Genomic DNA, 20,736 nt, shown 5'->3' on the forward strand with positions numbered 1-20,736 from the left:
CGAACCATTGCTTGTATTAACGTGTTAATGTTGTAATTTCTCATGCTTTTATGTCCTGTATGCAGCCAATATGCCGTTAACAAAACACCTTAGAGTCGCCAGCGCTGGAGTCAAGAAGTTACCTGGGCAAAAACAGTATACCCGATTCTAGGGTCAGCACCGTTACCCCTGCAACCATTTCCTTCTTCGAGGGTATGATTCTGAATCAACTATGTGCATCGTCATACTTAATTTCAGTTGTATTTCAACTGTCAATGGTATTTGGATTTAAGTTTGAGCTTGTATGTTCAGGTGTCATATCGTCTTCAAGGGTATGTTGTTTATGGTATTTCAGCTGTATTTAATTCGATGGGGCAGGCATAAGTATCTTCCATTCTTCTTTATGGTATCTTTTGTCACTCATGTATCAGCTTCTAGACTAAATGAGTCAACAATCTCAAACAGGATGACTCCAAATATGGCTGCTTGCATTGCTGTAGAGAGCATATCAATTCTTGAGAAGCTCCATTCTAAAGGGTGAGCTAAAATTAGCTATCTTGAACCTAACGTTCTTAGATGTATGTATTACTATTGATTTACACTATGATCATCTGTTTGCCAGGTTTGTGCATGGTGATGTGAAACCAGAGAATTTTCTGCTTGGTCAGCCTGGATCGCCTGAAGATAAGAAGCTTTACCTTACAGATCTTGGTTTAGGTATGCATTTGTCAATTTTTTTATCCAAGTGTTTACTATTCCATGCCACCTTTGTTTCTTTGAAACTTCATAGATTTTCTTAGTGTTATTTTCCCAATTATCTCCCCCTTCTTTGTTGTTGTTGATATGTGGCACCCAAAATTGTACAACATCCAAGTGGAGAGAGAATAATGGTCATCATGTTGATTATGATCAACGGCCTGATATCTTTAGGTTGGTTATATTCTCATTAGCTGCAGCTTCCATTAATAAATGGTCTTCCTTAACCTATCTTCTTGTTTCTTTTTGGAGGGGAACAATTAGATATGCGAGTGTCCATGCTCATTTGGGGCGCACTGGTAGTAGGAGGGATGATTTAGAGTCAATGGCATACACCCTTATTTTCCTGATAAGAGGAAGATTACCTTGGCAAGGCTACCAGGTAGGTTTCAATACACATGTTGACTCAACATTATGGTATTCTTCTGGAACGCCTGTCAGCCTGCAACAATGTTTGTAGGGAGATACCAAGAGTTTCCTTGTTTGCAAGAAGAAAATGTCTACTTCTCCGGAGATGCTTTGTTGTTATTGTCCAGCTCCATTCAAACAGTTTCTTGAGATTGTCACAAATATGAAATTTGACAAAGAGCCAAATTATGCCAAGCTTATCTCTCTTTTTGATGGTTTGATTGAAGCACCTGCTTCGAGACAAATCAGAAATGATGGGGCTCTCAAGGTCTGTACTAGCTATTCCCTCTCTTCATATATAGTTATATTTCTCTGTTCTTATATTTATTTGTTTCTGTACTATAGGTTGGACAGAAACGTGGAAGATTGGTTGCAGATCTAGAAGAAGATGAACAACCTAAAAAGAAGGTTAGATTAGGGAGCCCAGCGGCTCAATGGATTTCAGTTTATAATGCGAGGTGGCCCATCAAGCAGAGGTAATTACAATCATTTAATTATATCAGATGCTACAATGCATGATAGTTATGTTATACGCGCTGCATATGCTACAATGCATGATAGTTATGTTATACGTGCTGCATTTCTCTAGCAATACAAAGCTTTGTAAACATGATCATTGAGATGTGATGAACTATTATTGCTAAGCTTTGTTATCAACATCCATTGCTTGTTTCTTAGGTACCATTACAATGTGGCTGACTCGAGGCTAAGCCAACATATAGAAAAGGGCAACGATGATGGGCTTTACATTAGCAGCATGGCTTCCTCGGCAAACCTTTGGGCACTCATCATGGACGCAGGAACTGGTTTCTGTTCTCAGGTTTATGAGCTCTTACTAGTTTTCCTCCACAAGGTACAATATTATACTATCCGAGTGAAGCCTGACGACCATACCTAATAATTAATTGATTTAGCCAGGAAGCGTAACTCTATTTCTGATTATACACAGGACTGAATAATGGAGCAGTGGGAGAAAAGCTACTACATAACAGCAATTGCTGGATCATCCAACGGGAGCTCATTGGTTGTCATGTCCAAAGGTCTTGATTTGACCTTTTCTTGTCATTGCTCAGGCTTGCATATTGATCTTCCATTTCCTCACTACTTTCCCGTTAGCAGTGCAAAATCCTATTGTTTCTCTTGTATGTCATAAAGCAATCTCTATTTTAAGCCCTGTTGCGTCGCGCATTAACTATCAGGGCCTGCGATGGTAGTAATTTGGGGTAATATATTTCCACTGTTGCAGGAACTCCTTACACCCAGAAATCATACAAGGTTAGTCTATGTTAGGCAAAGGGTAATATATTTCCACTGCTCCGGACCTCCGCCTTCCCCAGCTCACACGTCAAGGTATGTCCCTTGCAGCTGCAAACCATGTGTCTTAAGAAACATCTATCTTGCCAATGCTTCAGATCTCGCTGCCATTTGCATCTCCTGTCACCGTTCCAAGCTGACCTTGCAAAAACTTCGTAGGAGAAATGGGCCAAGAACCTCTACATCGCTTCGATCTGCTACGGGCGGACCGTGTGCTGATGGCGCGCACGTGGGAAGTGGAGAGAGAATAATGGTCATCATGTTGATTATGATCAACGGCCTGATATCTTTAGGTTGGTTATATTCTCATTAGCTGCAGTTTCCATTAATAAATGGTCTTCCTTAACCTATCCTCTTGTTTCTTTTTGCAGGGGAATAATTAGATATGCGAGTGTCCATGCTCATTTGGGGCGCACTGGTAGTAGGAGGGATGATTTAGAGTCACTAGCATACACCCTTATTTTCCTGATAAGAGGAAGATTACCTTGGCAAGGCTACTAGGTAGGTTTCAATACACATGTTGACTCAACATTATGGTATTCTTCTGGAACGCCTGTCAGCCACAGCAAGCTGTGGCCGTACATGAAGTTGTTGTTCTGTTGCTAGCTGGTGCTACCCATCTTCAACGGCGCGACATACATCTACGAGGCGCACGTCCGGCGCTACTTCAAGATCAGCAGCTACGTGAGCCCCAGCTACAGCGAGCACCACCGCCGGGTGCTGCAGATGACGAGCCTCAACGCGCGCAAGTCCGTTGAGCGCTTCATCGACACGCACGGGCCCGACGCGCTCGACAGGATCATCCGAGTTGTGAGTTCTTTCTTCTTCGTCGTCCTAGCTACACGCCTTGTTTTTTTGGTTTCCCTGACGGAGAAGCATTTGAAACTGGTGTAGGCTGAGCAGGAAGCCAAGAGGACCTAGCAGCTTAGCATGCGCTGTACAGTTATCGCTCGTGTGAATTACTTTGTGTAGTGCAGACATGGTACGTGTGCGTGTTTGTTTGATACTCCAATGACTTAACTCAAAGGTGTGGTCTTTGTATCCAAGGACTTAACTCAAAGGTGTGGTCTTTGTATCCATTGGTATTGAGCCATTTGTCAAAGAGCGGTATATGAAACAAATGCTTGGTGTTTGTAGCTTTGTTATTGAAATAAGTCTTCCCATCCATGTAGAGCAAAAGAGATTTATAGAGAAGGCAGAGGAAGAAAAAACATTTAAGAAATAGAAGTATGAGAAGATAATAAAAGCAGCTGAAAAGCAAGCTGTTGTTGAAAAAGGAGCACCTGATGTGCAGACATGAAAATATTTTAATATATATAGCGCAGGAATATATATACTATATACATATTTTTTTCTCATTGTCTTTGACTGAAAACAACATGCATATGCAATTTTTTTAAAAGTAAAACAATATTTTAAATGCACATATATTTGTTGTCTTCTAAAATAAGGGACCAACAATTTCATTTGCATATGATGATATTATTATTATTAAGCATGTGGCTTTGAATATTAATGTTTCAATTGGATCTTACTGCTACCGCGCTCGAAGACTAGATCCAGGGCTTCGAGGACGAGCCTCCTCTTTGGAGGAGGTTGGCCTCGCCGGGCCGCTGGAGTCCGCTGGCGCCGTGCTCGACAGCCAGATCTAGGGGCTTCGAGGATGAGCTAGATGAAGGCTTCTGTAGCTACTCGCCAGAGGACACTGTCACATCCACGTGGGACAATGACGTCTACGATGCTGGCATATTCCTGTTCACGTTTGGCGATAATACATGCGGGCCACCAGATCTCACGCACTGTACCACGAGACCATTTCGGTCGTCTGATGACTAACTGTTATCTATATCACCATCAGATGTTCAACCATGTAATTGATGTGTACTAATATTTAATCAAATAATTTATGTGCCGTCGCAACAAAGCTAAATAATTTTTGTTGTTCCGTATCTATGTTTTATATTAATTTTTAACTTCCATGACAATGTACGGGCACATCACCAATATGTTCGTTCGGATTTGAAAGTTGATGTTTGTGCTACTTATTTGGTCTAGGAACTAGATTTTTCTACATTCGTTCGGATTTAGATTGAACAATGTTCCTTTGTATATTAACAAAGAAAAACCGTAGCAATGCTCCTTCGGATATGAACAAAGAAAAACCGTAGCAACGCACGGGCATCATACTAGTTATATTTTAAGACATTTAGTAACACTAAAGTATTTCTTAATCATGTATAATCTAATTTAAGAAACTTTGATGATTATTTAAGTCATTTTCTTTTTTTCTCTTAGTTATTCACTCGTTCAGCAATGTGGTACACATCTCTGTTTAATTAAGTTATTTTGTTACCGTTTTGGTCATTACATTACAGCTTTAATCATTTCTTTACAATTTCGGTCATTTTATTACTGTTACAATTTAATCGTCCAGTCAAAACACGAGACACACAGTAGTCCATTTGAGCATGTGGATTGATCAGGTACGACAACGCCCAATTAGAGCATGGGACACACGGTGGATGGTTTAGAATGTATGGGGGCTGATCTGCACATCAGTGATTGTTTGGGTCGGTCATGCCTCACCCTATGTGATGAATAGTGTTGTATGCCGTCTATATTATAGAACACTCAAATCTTTCTGCTCTCATCCATTTTTGTCTTGGACAGAAACAAAAATTAGCTAATTCGATGTGGCTTTAATTCACTTGAATTCTACTTTTTTACAGTATTTTCTTATATAGATTGCAGCAGGAGCAGGAGTGCAGGACGATCAGTTGGCTGAATATCATCGTCCTGCGAACTGCCGCACCATTTTCTAATCCGCAGCAGTTTTAAGCTATGACCTCCATTTTTGTCCTGCTTCCAACTTCCAACTTCCAACAGCCTCGCATACTGCTGTAGTAGTGCTGCCTTCTATACATGGACGGAAAGAGTTAAATCAACCTATAACTATTACAAGCTTACAGCTCCAGCAAAGCACCGCAGGTTATGATGAATCAAAAAAGTGAAACCCGTTAGTTAAAATAGTTAACGGATAATAACTGCCATACCTACCGACGAAATCCACAATATACTAGTATTCTATAGATAGCAACGCGTCGGAGTCGGAGTGAAGCTGTCCATTTCCCACCAACCCAAACTCGTACCGTCCAAGACGGGGCAAAGAATGCCCGGGGAAGCCGGCGAGCTGGAGCGTGGCGGCAGCTTGGAACCGGTCGTCCTCCTCCCTCCCCGTCGCTCCCGACCTCTTCCTCCTCCTAATTTAATCCCACCCGGCCTCCCCGTTCTCCCCGACCGCATCCCCCCTTAACCTCCCTTCCTCCTCCTCCTCCTGCGGTCCCAACTCCCATACTTCGGTTCAGGAGGCAGGCAGGCAGGAAGGCAGGTTCGAGGGGGGATTGGCTCCGCTCCTGCTCCATTGCGCGCGATCGGGCTCGTTCTTGTGATCTATCTAGCCGTTTCTTGGGTCAGTGCTGGAAGGTCAAACTGTTGGTGGAAACCTCACCGGGGTGCTTCAACGAACGCGAAGGTGTCGCTGTCATTTAGCGCGTCTTGATTGGATTTGACCTGTTGGCCTGGTGGCGTGTTGTCGTTGATTGAGCTCGAGGATGATGAAATGGGGGCTCAGCAGCGGCACGCCCGCGGATTCCTACTACGAGGTACGGTCAGATTGCACGGACGGTGTGCCCAAGAGCAAGTTCAAGATCAAGGTCTGTTTTTTCTACCTTCATATGTCTGTCTTCTCTTTCATTATGTATCCGTCAATTTTGATTCTGGTGTGACGATGGCTACATTGAGCGTTGAGCTTCCCTGGTGCCAATGCTAATTAGATAAATTTTCACCATATATTGCTATCAAATTATATACGTTTTCTTAGCAGTGCACCACCATAAATTTAGAGTTGGCTTTGCCTAGTGTTGGTGTAATGCAAGATGGAGAATCTGTTGGTTCATTGCTGCAATAAGCCAATAACTCATCTTTCATCTGCTCTGTAAATTGCTGGCTTGATAAAGAAGGGATGTTTTTGCAGTACTACTAGCATCAATCTTCGTCCTTGTCTTAATAGTATCCCATTCCATGCCTTATCAGCACCAAATAGATGAGCCCACTCAATACATTCAGTTCTTTCATAACTCTTTTGTAGCCAAATCTCTGCTACAGAATCCAAGTTTCTCAGTTTATATAATAGTTTCAATTAGGTCAGATCGAAGACAAAGAGTTTTGGTGCAAGCTTACTTACTCCTATATCAATATTGATAGCATTTTTACATGTGCTGTTGAGGACTTGATGTCACACTTGTTCTTTTGTCTACAAAAACACAATCATTTCTTGTTCCAAACAACTATATCTTATCTACTCCATTTCAGGCTGGCAAAACATTAAGTGCTCGGAAATGGCAGGCTGCATTTAGTCCCGATGGCTGTCTTGATATTGCCTCAGTCCTAAGCCGGATACAAAGAGGAGTAAGATTCCTTAGTTTCACATATGCTCCTTGTCCTACAGATATTTCTTATGTGTGTTATGCTCATTTACTAATGTTTACATACCAATCAATATGATCTATCTTCTTTTAGGGTGTCCATCCGACAGTCAGAGGAGAGGTCTGGGAATTCTTACTTGGTTGTTTCGATCCCAGAAGTACCTTTGATGAAAGGGAAGAGATCAGGCAAATACGGAGGTAATTGCTTGAGTAAAAATATATAGGGCATTTCTTGTTTGATAGGTATTTTTTCTCATTAGGAAATCTGTAAGTATTTGCCCCCTTAAAGTTATAGAGTGATAGTAATGCATGTCGACTCACCAATTAAATTGTTGCTTTTTTCTGCTAGTTATTCCATATTGGATCATCATTTAAATTTCCTGTTTTTTCTCTTACTAAATACAATATTTCTACCAAGAAAAGTTAGTGTGACCTTTGTGGTGTAGACAAAGAAATAAGGTTTGGCACCATCACCCCTTTTGAGGATGGCAAGCTTCAGTTTATACTCAATTATCATATAAAGTAATTGTTTAGTTCCTCCCCATGTATTGTCCTCGCATTGCAGATGCTTCCTGATATCTCTATAATAATTTTTTCTGATGATTTCTATTTATAGGAATAAAGAATTATCCAAACATGATGTTCGCTTAGCTTGAATTTGGTCTTGAACGTAATTAACCCGTATGGCCTCAAGTAGGCCACCATGAGAGTGGTAAGAGATTTTTATTGGGAAAACTTAGATGGCATAGATAGAGGTATACTTGTTAGTAAGAAGCTTTTTCATAGGAGATCTCAATGAACATGTAGGTACAATAAATGTAGGTTTGAAGACGGTTCATAGGGATTTTGGATATGGTAGTAGGAATCAATAGGGAGAGCAAGTCTTGAACTTTGCTTTAGCTTTTGATGCGTTGATAGCCAACATTTTATTTAGAAAAAGAGAGTCCCATTTAGCGACCTATAATAATAGCCAACATTCTAGTTAGATTGACTTTATCCTCACGATACGAGAGGATAAATGATCATGCCTCAGTTACAAGGTGATACTTGAGAAGTGTGTTGTCTCTCAGCATAAGCTTGCGGTGGCAGTCATTCATTTTCAGGTGCATACCCATAGGGATAAACAAGCTAAGATTACGAGAACAAAATGGTGAAGACCGAAAGGAAAGGCGTCAGAAGTCTTCAAGAAAAGGGCCATCAAAGAGGGCACTTGGAAGGAAAAAGATAATGCAAACAACATGTGGAAGAAGATGGCAACCTACATTCGAAAGGTGGTCTCAGAGGTTTGTTGAGCAACCAAAAGGAGTGGAGACGAAGCTAAAGATATTTGATGGTAGAATTAGAAAGTCCAAAGGGTTATTATGGAGAATAAAGAATGCTATAGACAATTGAACCATAACCTGAGTGTGGACAACATAGAGAAGTACAAAGTAGCAAAGAAGACCGTAAAGCGAGCTGCGAGTGTGGCAATGGGTAGGGCATACGCGAATCTTTGCTAATGTTTGAGTATGAAGGAAGGAGAGAAAGACATATAGGATGGCTAGAGTCCCTGAGTGGAAGAGAAGGTGCTTCAATCAAGTTAAGTGCATAAATGATGAAGTGCAACACCTCTCGGGAGGATGAGATCAGACATATATGGTGAGAATATTTTAACAAATTGTTCAATTGAAAGAATGATGATACAACCTCAGTTGGACAACTCTTTTGATGACACTAATAGGCGCTTAGGATCCAAGAATTTATGGTTAGAGAGGTATTGAAAAGGATCAAAGAGGATAAGGCAATGGGTCCTGATGGTATCCCAATTGAGTCATGGAGATGCCTTAGGGACATAGCTATAATATGGCTAACCAAGTTGTTTAACTATATTTTTTCGAGTGAACAAGATACCTGATGAGTGGAAAAGTATATTGGTATCGGTCTTCAAGAATAAGGAAGATATTCAAGTTTGTACTAATTACCACGAAATTAAGATGATGAGTTGTACTGTGAAGCTATGGGAGAGTTATCGAGCATCGTTTGAGAGAAATGACAAGGATCTCTATGAACTAATTTGGTTTCATGCCCGAAAGGTTAACCATGGAAGCTATATTCTTATTAAGACAAGTGATGGAGCAGTATAATGAGCAAAAGAATGGCCTATACATGGTTTTCATTGACTTTAAGAAAGGTTATGACAAAATACCAAGGAAGGCTATGTGATGGACTTTGCATAAACATAAAATTCCATTGAAGTACGTTGGACTCGTTAAGGACATGTACAACAATGTTGTAACTAGTGTTCAAACAAGAGATGGAGACACTAATGACTTTCTGATTAGAACAGTACTACGTCAAGGGTCAACTTTAAGCTCTTACTTTTTTGCTATGGTGATGGATGAGGTCAGAAGGGACATACAAGGTGTATGTTTTTTGCGGACGATGTAGTGCTAGTTGGTGAAAGCGGGACATGAGTTAATAGGAAACTGGAGTTGTGGAGAGAGAGTCTAGAGTCCAAAGATTTTAGACTCAATAGAACTAAAATCGAATATGTAAGTTGTGATTTCGGCACTAATACCCATGAGGAAAGAGAAGTTGGTTTGAAAGGTCAAGTAGTGTCCAAAAAGGATAACTTTCGATACTTAAGATCAATACTATAAAGAAACATGGATATTGATGAAAATATTAGCTATAGAATCAAAGCAGGGTGCATGAAGTGACATCAAGCATCTAATGTTCTATGAGATAAGAGGGTGCCACAGAAGGTAAAAGGAAAGTTTTATAGGACGATAATTAGAGTTGTTATGCTGTATGGTGCAGAATGTTGGACTAAAAAGACAACTTGTTCAGCAAATAAGTATTGTGGAAATACGCATGCTACGCTGAATTTGTGTCCATACAAGAAGGGATCGAGTCTAGAACGATGATATACGTGAAAGGCTAGGAGTAGCATCAATTGAAGAAAATTTTGTCCAACACCAGTTAAGATGGTTCAGACATGTTCAATAGAGACCTCTAAAGGCATCGGTGTGTTGTGGAATCCTAAAGTTGCGATAGCAATAGGAAGAGAGGCAGGAGAGAACTGAAGTTAACATGTGTAGTGGCGGTAAAAGAAGACTTGAAGGGACGAAATATACCCAAACATTTAGTCTTGAGTAGAAGTGCATAGAAAATCACTATCCATGTGTTTGAACTCGTAGTTTCTGTTAGGTTTCAAGTCTATCCTGTCCTAACTCTTATTCCAACTCGCTTGGGACTAAAAAGCTTTATTGATGATGATGAATCACACAGGATACAATATGACAGATGGAAGGAAGATTGTCGACAGATGGATTCGCATGTTGGTAGCGGTAAAGTTATCACAGCACCACTTATCACTGAGGATGGCAGACCTATTAAGGATCCTCTGGTTTTACTTGAGGCTACTGCCGACAAGGACACTTCAGAAGTTGCTCCATCTACCAGTATAAATGGAAATGAAATTGATGAATCTGCAGAACGCATTACCGATAAACAAATTATCGAGTGGAAGCTGACATTGCATCAAATTGGTATCCTTTAACTTCTATTTCTTTTTTCTCTACTTCCTTGGATTCTTCTCCCCCTATCTTTTTTATTGACCTTTAAATATCAATATAGGGCTTGACGTTTTACGCACTGATCGTACCATGGTATTTTATGAGAACAAAGAAAATCTTTCCAAATTATGGGATATTCTAGCCGTGTATGCATGGATTGACAAAGATGTTGGTTACTGCCAAGGTTAGCTACATCAGACATTCAGAGAAAACTCATGCACAGTCTAGATAAGCTCACAGGTGTATTATCATTTATACTTCATACAGGAATGAGTGATTTATGCTCACCAATGATAGTTCTACTAAAGGATGAAGCAGATGCCTTTTGGTGCTTTGAGAAATTGATGCGTAGATTGGTATGTTCTGCTTTTGTAAATTTTCTTCTAAAATCTCAGAAACATACATCTGCTTTCTTTCATGTTTGACATCATTCTGATCACTTTGATGATTGAAATTTAGCGAGGAAATTTCAAATGCACAGATCAATCTGTGGGAGTATCCAACCAACTTCAACATCTTGCATCTATTATTCAGGTTCTTGACCCAAAGCTACATGACCACCTAGGTAATACGGGTAGCACAAATTTGTCCAAAAGTCAATCTTAATTTTGTCTTCTGTGAATAGTCTCTTATGGTACTGAATTCTGAATGCAGAAACTCTTGGCGGAGGTGACTACCTTTTTGCGTTCCGAATGTTCATGGTGCTATTTAGGCGTGAAGTATCATTTGGAGACTCCTTATACCTCTGGGAGGTATGAAGCTACCATAATAATAATACAATATGATGAATGTATGCAGAATGAGACCATTGGTTGTCTCTTGGTTCTTCTCATTGATGTTTGTCGTTCATGATCTTGAGGCATACTCTTTGCAAAAATAACATTTTTGTGATACCTTAAGAGCTTTATGTGCAGCTTTGATTTATTTCACTAGAATAATGATATTCTTTTTTTAATAAGCCTTATGTTAATTTGAACTCATCTTCTGTCTTTCAAACCTCCGAACAGATGATGTGGGCTCTAGAATACGACCCTGACATTTTCTTCGCAACATGCGAAGAACAAGGTGCAGTACATAAAAATAAAGTTTCTAAATCCAAACTGAAAGGACTGCGCCATTTTGGCAAGTGGGATAAGGACAAGGATAAGGAAGATGATAAGAATGGGGCTGAGGACGGTGAAGATGGTCCGGTTCCGATTTCAGTCTTCATGGTTGCAAGTGTCCTCAAGGAGAAGAGAGAAAAGCTGTTACAAGAAGCCAGAGGACTGGATGATCTTATCAGGGTAAGGGGCATAATCTTTCCTTCCTGGAGTTCACAAACGATTACTTTGATCTATGATTGGGTTTTACGTCAACGATATTAACATTTGTTTTTATTTCCTTCCAGATATTGAACGATGTAAATGGGAACTTAGATGCTAAGAAAGCTTGCGCTGGAGCATTGAAACTTCACAAAAAATACCTGAAAAAGGTAACCAGCTATCCTATTGGCAATCAAGCCCCTGCCATCATGTTGGCTAGTACTAACTCCGTTCTCGAATATTTGTCGTCCGCTAGTTCATTTTTAAACTAACGTGCACATAAAGGCTGTAAATATGTAATATAGTGCCGATATGTGTAATGCAGGGATTTTCTTACTTGACAACTGAGTACGCTGCACTTGTTGTTTTGGCAGGTACAAGCAAAGAAACCTTAAACGTGCCATGGAACACACGTCCCCAATGGGGCTATCGTTACCATTTCAACATACACGACCATTTTCTACACACAACTTTGAGTGAAGATTTATCGGACACAGGTGGTAATCGTCTGACATGTCCTGAGATACACGGAGACTGATGGTGCCAGGCTAGTGGGTTGAGTACAGGATGAGCGCAACCGGTAGTGTGTATATCACGTTCTTTGTACTCAAGAATTTTGTACAGACAGAAGGCGGTGCGGATAGCATGCCTTGCATACATAATAATTTCAATACAGGTTGAAAACTTGAAATCAACACACCTTGCGACAGAATTCAGCTTCAAGAAAGTTCTTCTGCACATATTGTAAAGCTGTAAAAGTGTACGATCTAATGTTTTCATTAATGTACACATACCAAGAGAACTAATAAGATGACCTGGCATGAGGCGTTACCTAAAAACATAGGTTAAGAGAATTATAATAGTTAGTCATATTAAACGAATCTATAAAAATATGAAATTAAGACTATCTTTGGTACATCGTGTAAAATAGGGAACATGGCATTGTAGATAGAAATTAAGTCTCTTGCTATTCAAAATTAAATAGAAAGAGATTTAATCTCCTCTAATCTCTATGAAATGGTACAAGACCTAAGGTGTTGTTTGGTTCAACCACAAAAGAGGTAACGCTAATGGGAATAGCTGCTCTTGGCATCTGTTACGATGCAATGATCAGCGGTTTTTGTTTGGTTACGGAGTAAAATAGCGTGGCAGTGAGTCACGGTCAGAGGGAGCGTTAATGACTTTTCACGAACCTCTAGCCTTATGCATCATACCTATAAATGTTTTTTCGAAAGATCCATTGTTTGTATTAGGCTGTCTTCAACAGGATTGTAGACGTGGATGCAGTTTCGTGGCATTTGAGGTGGCGAGAGCATCACGTAAAATGTACCTAGGGCTGCAAACGGGGTAGGTGTAAGCGAGTATTTTAGGTGGGTTTAAGAAATTGGTTTATTTTGGTGTGTTGTGATAGATTTTAATTGTGAATGGGTTGGGTTGGGTGGGTTTATTTTATATGTGGGTTAAAATGATTGATACCCATGGGTGTAGATGTGTTTATATAGGTGTAGCCTTCCATGAGTCTTCACCCATCCGTAAACTGTAAGACTATATTCGAGTCGACTCCCAACTTAGTCCCAAGTCCTAACATACCCAACTTAACCATAACTCCCCAAGTCTTTACCCGTGCACCAACGGTCGCATCCTGCTCCCTGCCCCGACGACCGGAGTCTCCCCTCTCCCCAAGTCTTCGCCTCGGCGGATGGAGCTCCCCCGGCTCCTGCTGACACCCGACGCTAATTAGACACTTTCATACTTAGACACTGACGCCCCCTATCCCCTGTCCCCTGGCGCTATAGATGGCCAATTGGCACTAACACGATGGACCAGTCCAGGCACGACACGAAAAAGCACGGCCCAGGCATGACCCGACCCGGCTAGTATAGTGTCGTGTCTGGGCCGCTATTTCGACCCATAGTGCTGGCACAGGCACGACACAATTACATTTTTTTTGAAGATAATAGTTTACATATATTAAGTATAATAATTCAACATATAACATAATAAAATTGCAACTACATTGGCTATGTTGGTGTGTTTAAGTTTGTCATATATGTGGGGTGTGTGTTCAAGCTCCTATAGCTACACATTTTTTGTTAAATTATACAATATACTCAGATGGGTCAGCGTGCTACCGGGCCGGCCCGACACAGCTAGTTTATATTTCTTGCCAAAAATATAATTGTTCATTAAGGATCTTTAACAGATGTTTTTTGTTATTTTATCGAGACATAAAGGTTCATCGACCAAACTTGTTTTGTATCAGTGTATAATATTATTGTCACTGTTTTTTATGTCGTGGACTATGTTTTTTGTACGTCATTGAAACTACCTATAAAATTGTCACTGTGTATCAGTGTATTTGTATGCAGTTGGCTTGATGTGAGACAATAAGCTGAACCCATGGGGTTTCCATGGGTTTCCACCCAATTACGGGTTGGTTTGTGGTCAATAATATTATTGGATGGGTTGGGTTTAATTTCTTTCTTATATTTTGGGGTGGGTGTGGGATGGATATCAAATTTATTATATTTGGGTATGGGTGGGAGTGGGTTGGATTTTTTGCCATTAGCAGGCCTAAATGTACCGTATCAACCATACGGTCACGCATCTTGTTACTCACGCAGATGGAATGAATAAAGAATATAGATGAAGTAAGGATGTATGAGTGCGTGATGAAGAACGAAGCATGTTACCCATCATGTATGCCTTGGCATTCTTTTATTTTATCCTCTTTATCAATTGAATACACAAACGTGCCATCGGCTTTACACAAGAGATAGCTCGAATGTACTATGAAGACTAAGAGAGATGAATTATAAGCCCTTAAAAGATGCTTTATGTATGATATTGTTCATCTATTTATAGATGAGAGATACATCTTCGAGTAGAATTACATACATGTGAGAGCACCTAGAGGGGGGTGAATAGGTGATCCTGTGAAACACTGAAACTTAATCCACAAAACTTGATTAGGAGTTAGCACAATTAAGCCAAGTGGTTAGAGAGGAGAACTTGCACAACACGATAACCATAAAGAGATCAACACAGAGATGGCACAGTGGTTTATCCCGTGGTTCGACCAAGTCCAACACTTGCCTACTCCAAGTTGTGGCGTCCCAACGGACGAGGGTTGCAATCAACCCCTTTCAAGCAGTCCAAAGACCCACTTGAATACCACGGTGTTTTGCTTTGCTTTACTATATCCCGTTTGCGAGGAATCTCCACAACTTGGAGCCTCTCGCCCTTACACTTTGATGTTCACAAAGAAGCATGGAGTAAGAGAGGGATGAGCAACGCACACAAGACACAAAATCAGAGCGACAACACGCACACAAGTCGCAACAAGAGCTCACAACACAACTCGACGAGTTCACAACTCAAATAATAGAGCTCTAATTGCTACCGCAAAGAATCAAATGTGCGGAATCGAAGTCTTGGTGCTTAGGAATGCTTAGAGAATGCTTGGTGTCCTCCTCCATGCGCCTAGGGGCCCCTTTTATAGCCCCAAGGCAGCTAGGAGCCGTTGAGAGCATTCCAGGAAGGTAATTCTTGCCTTCTGTCGCCTGGCGCACCGGACAGTCCGGTGCGGATCTCTTTCCTTATTTGGCGAAGCCGACCGTTGCAGTCTTGGAGCCGTTGGCGCACCGGACACTGTCCGGTGCACACCGAACAGTACGGTGCCCCATCCGACCGTTGGCACTTGCCACGTGTCGCGCGCGGATCCTGCGGCCGACCGTTGGCCCGGCTGACTGTTGGCTCACCGGACAGTCCGGTGCACCACCGGACAGTCCGGTGAATTATAGCCATACGTCACCGACGAAGTCCCGAGAGCAGCAAGTTCGCAGATGCCAGCCTGGCACACCGGACACTGTCCGGTGCACCCAGACTGAGCAGACTTTTGGCTGCTTCGAGCCACTCTTTTTCAGTTGCATCTTCTCTGATTCTAACACTTAGATAAACATGTTAGTACACAAAAACCAATGTACTAAGTCTAGAATCATACCTTTGTATTGATTTGCACCTTATCCATCATTTGGCATAGTTTATCACTTAAGCACTTGTGTTGGACACTAAATCACCAAAATACTTAGAAATGGCCCAAGGGCACATTTCCCTTTCAATCTCCCCCTTTTTGGTGATTTATGCCAACACAACATAAAGCATCTAAAAGAAGTGCAACATCAATTCAAATGAGAACACAAATTTGTTTTGAATCAAATTTGGCATATATGGATCATTCTTTGCCACCACTTGGTTTGTTTTTGCAAATCAAACTCAATTTTCTATCTCTAAGTCAAACACACTTGTTGAGACATAAAGAGAGTTGTTCCAATAGAAATTGATCAAAGATTTCAAAAACTCCCCCTTTTTCCCATAATCAACCATTCTCCCCACAAGTGGCCAACTTTTGACAAAAGAGACAATAAGAGATTTTTGACAAATCAAAAGCTCTATTCTACTATTTTCAAAATTCTCAAGTGGTAGCTGATCCATTTCTTGCTTGGGCCTTATTTTCTCCCCCTTTGGCATCAAGCACCAAAACGGGATCAATCTTGGCCCTAAACCTCATTGCCTCACCAAAATCTTCAAATAGGAGTACAAAGGCAATAAGGAGATGTGAATGAACTTGGAATGAGTTACCCTCTCATCGGAGTGCAGTGGAAGTCTTTCATGGTCCAAGTCCACCTTTCCCTTTTAATCCACCTGTGAGACTAAGTCAAGCAAACTCAAGCACACGGTTAGTCTCAAAGGATCAAGTTGTAGCACATCTCCCCCTAAATATGTGCATCACTTGCAAAAGGACTTGTGAGGTCCGGGGAGTGTTTGTACAACTTGAGCACCACAAGTAAACAACAATATGTATAAGGAACATGATCAAAGCATAATGCACATGTATGCTATAAATCAATCCAAGTTCCGCGAATCTAAGACATTTAGCTCACTACGCAGCCTGCAAAAGGTCTTCCCATCTAGAGGCTTGGTAAAGATATCGGCTAGCTGGTTCTCGGTGCTAACATGAAACACTTCGATATCCCCCTTTTGCTGGTGATCTCTCAAAAAGTGATGTCGGATGTCTATGTGATTTGTGCGGCTGTGTTCAACAGGATTATCCGCTATGCGGATAGCACTCTCATTATCACATAGGAGTGGGACTTTGCTCAGATTGTAGCCAAAGTCCCTGAGGGTTTGCCTCATCCAAAGTAGTTGCGTGCAACACTGTCCTGCGGCAACATACTCGGCCTCAGCGGTGGATAGGGCAACGGAGGTTTGTTTCTTAGAACTCCATGACACCAGGGACCTTCCTAAGAATTGGCACGTCCCCGATGTACTCTTCCTATCGACCTTACATCCAGCATAGTTGGAGTCTGAATATCCAATCAAGTCAAAGGTAGACCCCTTTGGATACCAGATCCCGAAGCAAGGCGTAGCGACTAAATATCTAAGAATTCGCTTCACGGCCACTAAATGACACTCCCTTGGATCAGATTGAAATCTAGCACACATGCATATGCTAAGCATAATATCCGGTCTACTAGCACATAAATAAAGTAAAGACCCTATCATAGACCGGTATGCTTTTTGATCAACGGACTTACCTCCTTTGTTGAGGTTGGTGTGTCCGTCGGTTCCCATTGGAGTCTTTGCGGGCTTGGCGTCCTTCATCCCAAACCGCTTGATCAAGTCTTGTGTGTACTTCGTTTGGGAGATGAAGGTCCCATCCTTGAGTTGCTTCACTTGGAACCCAAGGAAATAGCTTAGCTCGCCCATCATCGATATCTCAAACTTTTGAGTCATCACCCTGCTAAACTCTTCACACGACTTTTGGTTAGTAGAACCAAATATTATGTCATCGACATATATTTGGCACACAAAAAGATCACCATCACAAGTCTTAGTAAAAAGAGTTGGATCGACTTTCCCAACCTTAAAAGCATTAGCAATTAAAAAGTCTCTAAGGCATTCATACCATGCTCTTGGGGCTTGCTTAAGTCCATAGAGCGCCTTAGAGAGCTTACACACGTGGTCGGGGTACCGTTCATCCTCGAAGCCAGGGGGTTGCTCCACGTACACCTCTTCCTTGATTGGCCCGTTGAGGAAGGCGCTCTTCACATCCATTTGGAACAACCTGAAGGAATGGTGAGCGGCATATGCTCGCAATATACGAATGGACTCTAGCCTAGCCACAGGAGCAAAAGTCTCCTCAAAGTCCAAACCTGCGACTTGGGCATAACCTTTTGCCACAAGTCGTGCCTTGTTCCTTGTCACCACTCCGTGCTCGTCTTGTTTGTTGCGGAACACCCACTTTGTTCCCACAACATTTTGCTTGGGACGAGGCACCAGTGTCCAAACTTCATTTCTCTTGAAGTTATTGAGCTCCTCTTGCATAGCCAACACCCAGTCCGGATCTAGCAAGGCCTCCTCTACCCTGAAAGGCTCAATAGAAGAGACAAAGGAGTAATGCTCACAAAAATTAACTAATCGAGACCGAGTAGTTACTCCCTTGCTAATGTCACTCAAAATCTGGTCGACGGGATGATCCCTTTGAATCATTGCTCGAACTTGGGTTGGAGGTGCCGGTTGTGCTTCTTCCTCCATTACATGATCATCTTGTGCTCCCCCTTGATCATACGCCTCCTCTTGATGAACCTGTTCATCGTCTTGAGTTGGGGGATGTACCATCGTTGAGGAAGAAGGTTGATCTTGCTCATTTTGTTCCTATGGCCGCACATCTCCAATCGCCATGGTGCGTATTGCGGCCGTTGGAACGTCTTCTTCATCTACATCATCAAGATCAACAACTTGCTCTCTTGGAGAGCCATTAGTCTCATCAAATACAACGTCGCTAGAGACTTCAACCAAACCCGATGATTTGTTGAAGACTCTATACGCCTTTGTATTTGAGTCATAACCTAACAAAAACCCTTCTACAGCTTTGGGAGCAAATTTGGAATTCCTACTCTTCTTCACTAGAATGTAGCATTTACTCCCAAAAACTCAGAAATATGAAACATTGGGTTTGTTACCGGTTAGTAGCTCATACGAAGTCTTCTTGAGGAGGCGATGAAGGTAGACCCGGTTGATGGCGTGGCAAGCCGTGTTCACGGCTTCCGACCAAAAGCGCTCGGGGGTCTTGAACTCTCCAAGCATCGTCCTTGCCATGTCTATGAGCGTCCTGTTCTTCCTCTCTACCACACCATTTTGCTGTGGTGTGTAGGGAGCGGAGAACTCGTGCTTGATTCCTTCCTCCTCAAGATACTCCTCCACTTGAAGGTTCTTGAACTTGGACCCATTGTCGCTCCTTATCTTCTTCACCTTGAGCTCAAACTCGTTTTGAGCTCTCCTTAGGAAGCGCTTGAGGGTCCCTTGGGTTTCAGATTTATCTTGCAAAAAGAATACCCAAGTGAAGCGGGAAAAGTCACCAACTATAACAAGACCATACTTACTTCCTCCTATGCTTAGATAGGCGACGGGTCCGAAGAGGTCCATATGAAGTAACTCCAGGGGTCTTGATGTCGTCATCACATTTTTGGCATGATGAGAGCTTCCCACCTGTTTCCCTGCTTGACAAGCTGCACAAGGTCTATCTTTTTCGAAAGTAACATTAGTTAGACCTATCACGTGTTCTCCCTTTAGAAGCTTGTGAAGGTTCTTCATCCCCACATGTGCTAAGCGGCGATGCCACAACCAACCCATGCTAGTCTTAGCAATTAAGCATGCATCTAGACCGGCCTCCTCTTTTGCAAAATCAACTAAATAGAGTTTGCCATCTAATACACCCTTAAAAGCTAATGAACCATCACTTCTTCTAAAGACAGACACATCTACATTTGTGAATAGACAATTATATCCCATATTACATAATTGATTTACGGATAACAAATTATATCCAAGCGACTCTACTAAGAACACATTAGATATAGAGTGCTCGGATGAAATAGCAATTTTTCCTCACCCTTTCACCTTGCCTTGGTTCCCATCACCGAATATTATTGAATCTTGGGGATCCTTGTTCTTGATGTAGGAAGAGAACATCCTCTTTTCCCCCGTCATGTGGTTTGTGCATCCGCTGTCGATAATCCAGCTTGTACCCCCGGATGCATAAACCTGCAAGGCAAATTTAGGCTTGGGTTTTAGGTACCCAACTCTTGTTGGGTCCTACAAGGTTAGTCACAATGGTCTTAGGGACCCAAATGCAAGTTTTATCTCCCTTGCATCTTGCCCCTAACTTCCTAGCAATTATCTTCTTATCCTTTCTACAAATAGCAAAGGAAGCATTGCAAGCATAATAAATTGTAGAAGGTTCATTCATTACTTTCCTAGGAGCATGAACAAAATTTCTTCTAGGCATATGATGAATAACATTTTTTCTAGCAACATTTCTATCATGCATAATAGAAGAACTAGAAGCAACCATGGCATGAGATTCAAAAGCATCATAACTTCTATAACCATTTCTAGAATGTCTCTGATAGTCGCCTAGAGGGGGGTGAATAGGGCGAAACTGAAATTTACAAATATAAACACAACTACAAGCCGGGTTAGCGTTAGAAATAAAAACGAGTCCGCGAGAGAGGGTGCAAAACAAATCTCAAGCAAATAAGGAGTGTGACACAAGGATTTGTTTTACCGAGGTTCGGTTCTCGCAAACCTACTCCCCGTTGAGGTGGTCACAAAGACCGGGTCTCTTTCAACCCTTTCCCTCTCTCAAACGGTCCTTCCGACCGAGTGAGCTTCTCTTCTCAAATCAAAACCGGGAACAAAAACTTCCCTGCAAGGGCCACCACACAATTGGTGCCTCTTGCCTTGATTACAATGGAGTTTTGATCAAAAGAACAAGTGAGAAAGAAAAGAAGCAATCCAAGCGCAAGAGCTCAAAAGAACACGACAAATCTCTCTCGCTAATCACTAAAGCTTTGAGTGGAGTTGGAGAGGATT

General features: G+C 41.6%; 2 protein-coding genes across 2 annotated transcripts; both read left to right on the forward strand.

The window, feature by feature from the left end:
• The first annotated feature begins 735 nt into the window (after nt 1-735).
• LOC103634319 (casein kinase 1-like protein HD16) lies at nt 736-2,308 on the forward strand. The gene is made up of 6 exons (XM_020540922.3): nt 736-909; nt 988-1,117; nt 1,196-1,411; nt 1,489-1,619; nt 1,822-1,996; nt 2,093-2,308. Exons 2-6 carry the CDS (start codon nt 1,061-1,063, stop codon nt 2,096-2,098), a joined length of 585 nt encoding a protein of 194 aa, XP_020396511.1. The 5' UTR covers nt 736-909; nt 988-1,060; the 3' UTR covers nt 2,099-2,308.
• A 3,346-nt stretch (nt 2,309-5,654) lies between these two features.
• LOC100281686 (uncharacterized) lies at nt 5,655-12,494 on the forward strand. The gene is made up of 11 exons (NM_001154606.2): nt 5,655-6,170; nt 6,829-6,924; nt 7,036-7,139; nt 10,212-10,471; nt 10,560-10,682; nt 10,766-10,854; nt 10,958-11,063; nt 11,153-11,250; nt 11,506-11,781; nt 11,886-11,969; nt 12,174-12,494. Exons 1-11 carry the CDS (start codon nt 6,069-6,071, stop codon nt 12,192-12,194), a joined length of 1,359 nt encoding a protein of 452 aa, NP_001148078.1. The 5' UTR covers nt 5,655-6,068; the 3' UTR covers nt 12,195-12,494.
• Nucleotides 12,495-20,736: the final 8,242 nt, after the last annotated feature.

This window comes from Zea mays, chromosome 7 (assembly GCF_902167145.1).
Source record: "Zea mays cultivar B73 chromosome 7, Zm-B73-REFERENCE-NAM-5.0, whole genome shotgun sequence".
In the NCBI taxonomy this organism is placed as follows: domain Eukaryota; kingdom Viridiplantae; phylum Streptophyta; class Magnoliopsida; order Poales; family Poaceae; genus Zea; species Zea mays.

What these genes read in the sequence shown, in the direction of transcription:
- LOC100281686 (NM_001154606.2), top strand. Translation starts at nt 6,069, where the DNA reads ATGATGAAATGGGGGCTCAGCAGCGGCACGCCCGCGGATTCCTACTAC. An exon ending in AGAGCAAGTTCAAGATCAAG is followed by an intron (nt 6,171 to 6,828) that starts GTCTGTTTTTTC and finishes ACTCCATTTCAG; the next exon opens with GCTGGCAAAACATTAAGTGC. An exon ending in AGATGTTGGTTACTGCCAAG is followed by an intron (nt 10,683 to 10,765) that starts GTTAGCTACATC and finishes TACTTCATACAG; the next exon opens with GAATGAGTGATTTATGCTCA.
- LOC103634319 (XM_020540922.3), top strand. Translation starts at nt 1,061, where the DNA reads ATGGCATACACCCTTATTTTCCTGATAAGAGGAAGATTACCTTGGCAA. An exon ending in GAAATGATGGGGCTCTCAAG is followed by an intron (nt 1,412 to 1,488) that starts GTCTGTACTAGC and finishes TCTGTACTATAG; the next exon opens with GTTGGACAGAAACGTGGAAG. An exon ending in AGGTGGCCCATCAAGCAGAG is followed by an intron (nt 1,620 to 1,821) that starts GTAATTACAATC and finishes CTTGTTTCTTAG; the next exon opens with GTACCATTACAATGTGGCTG.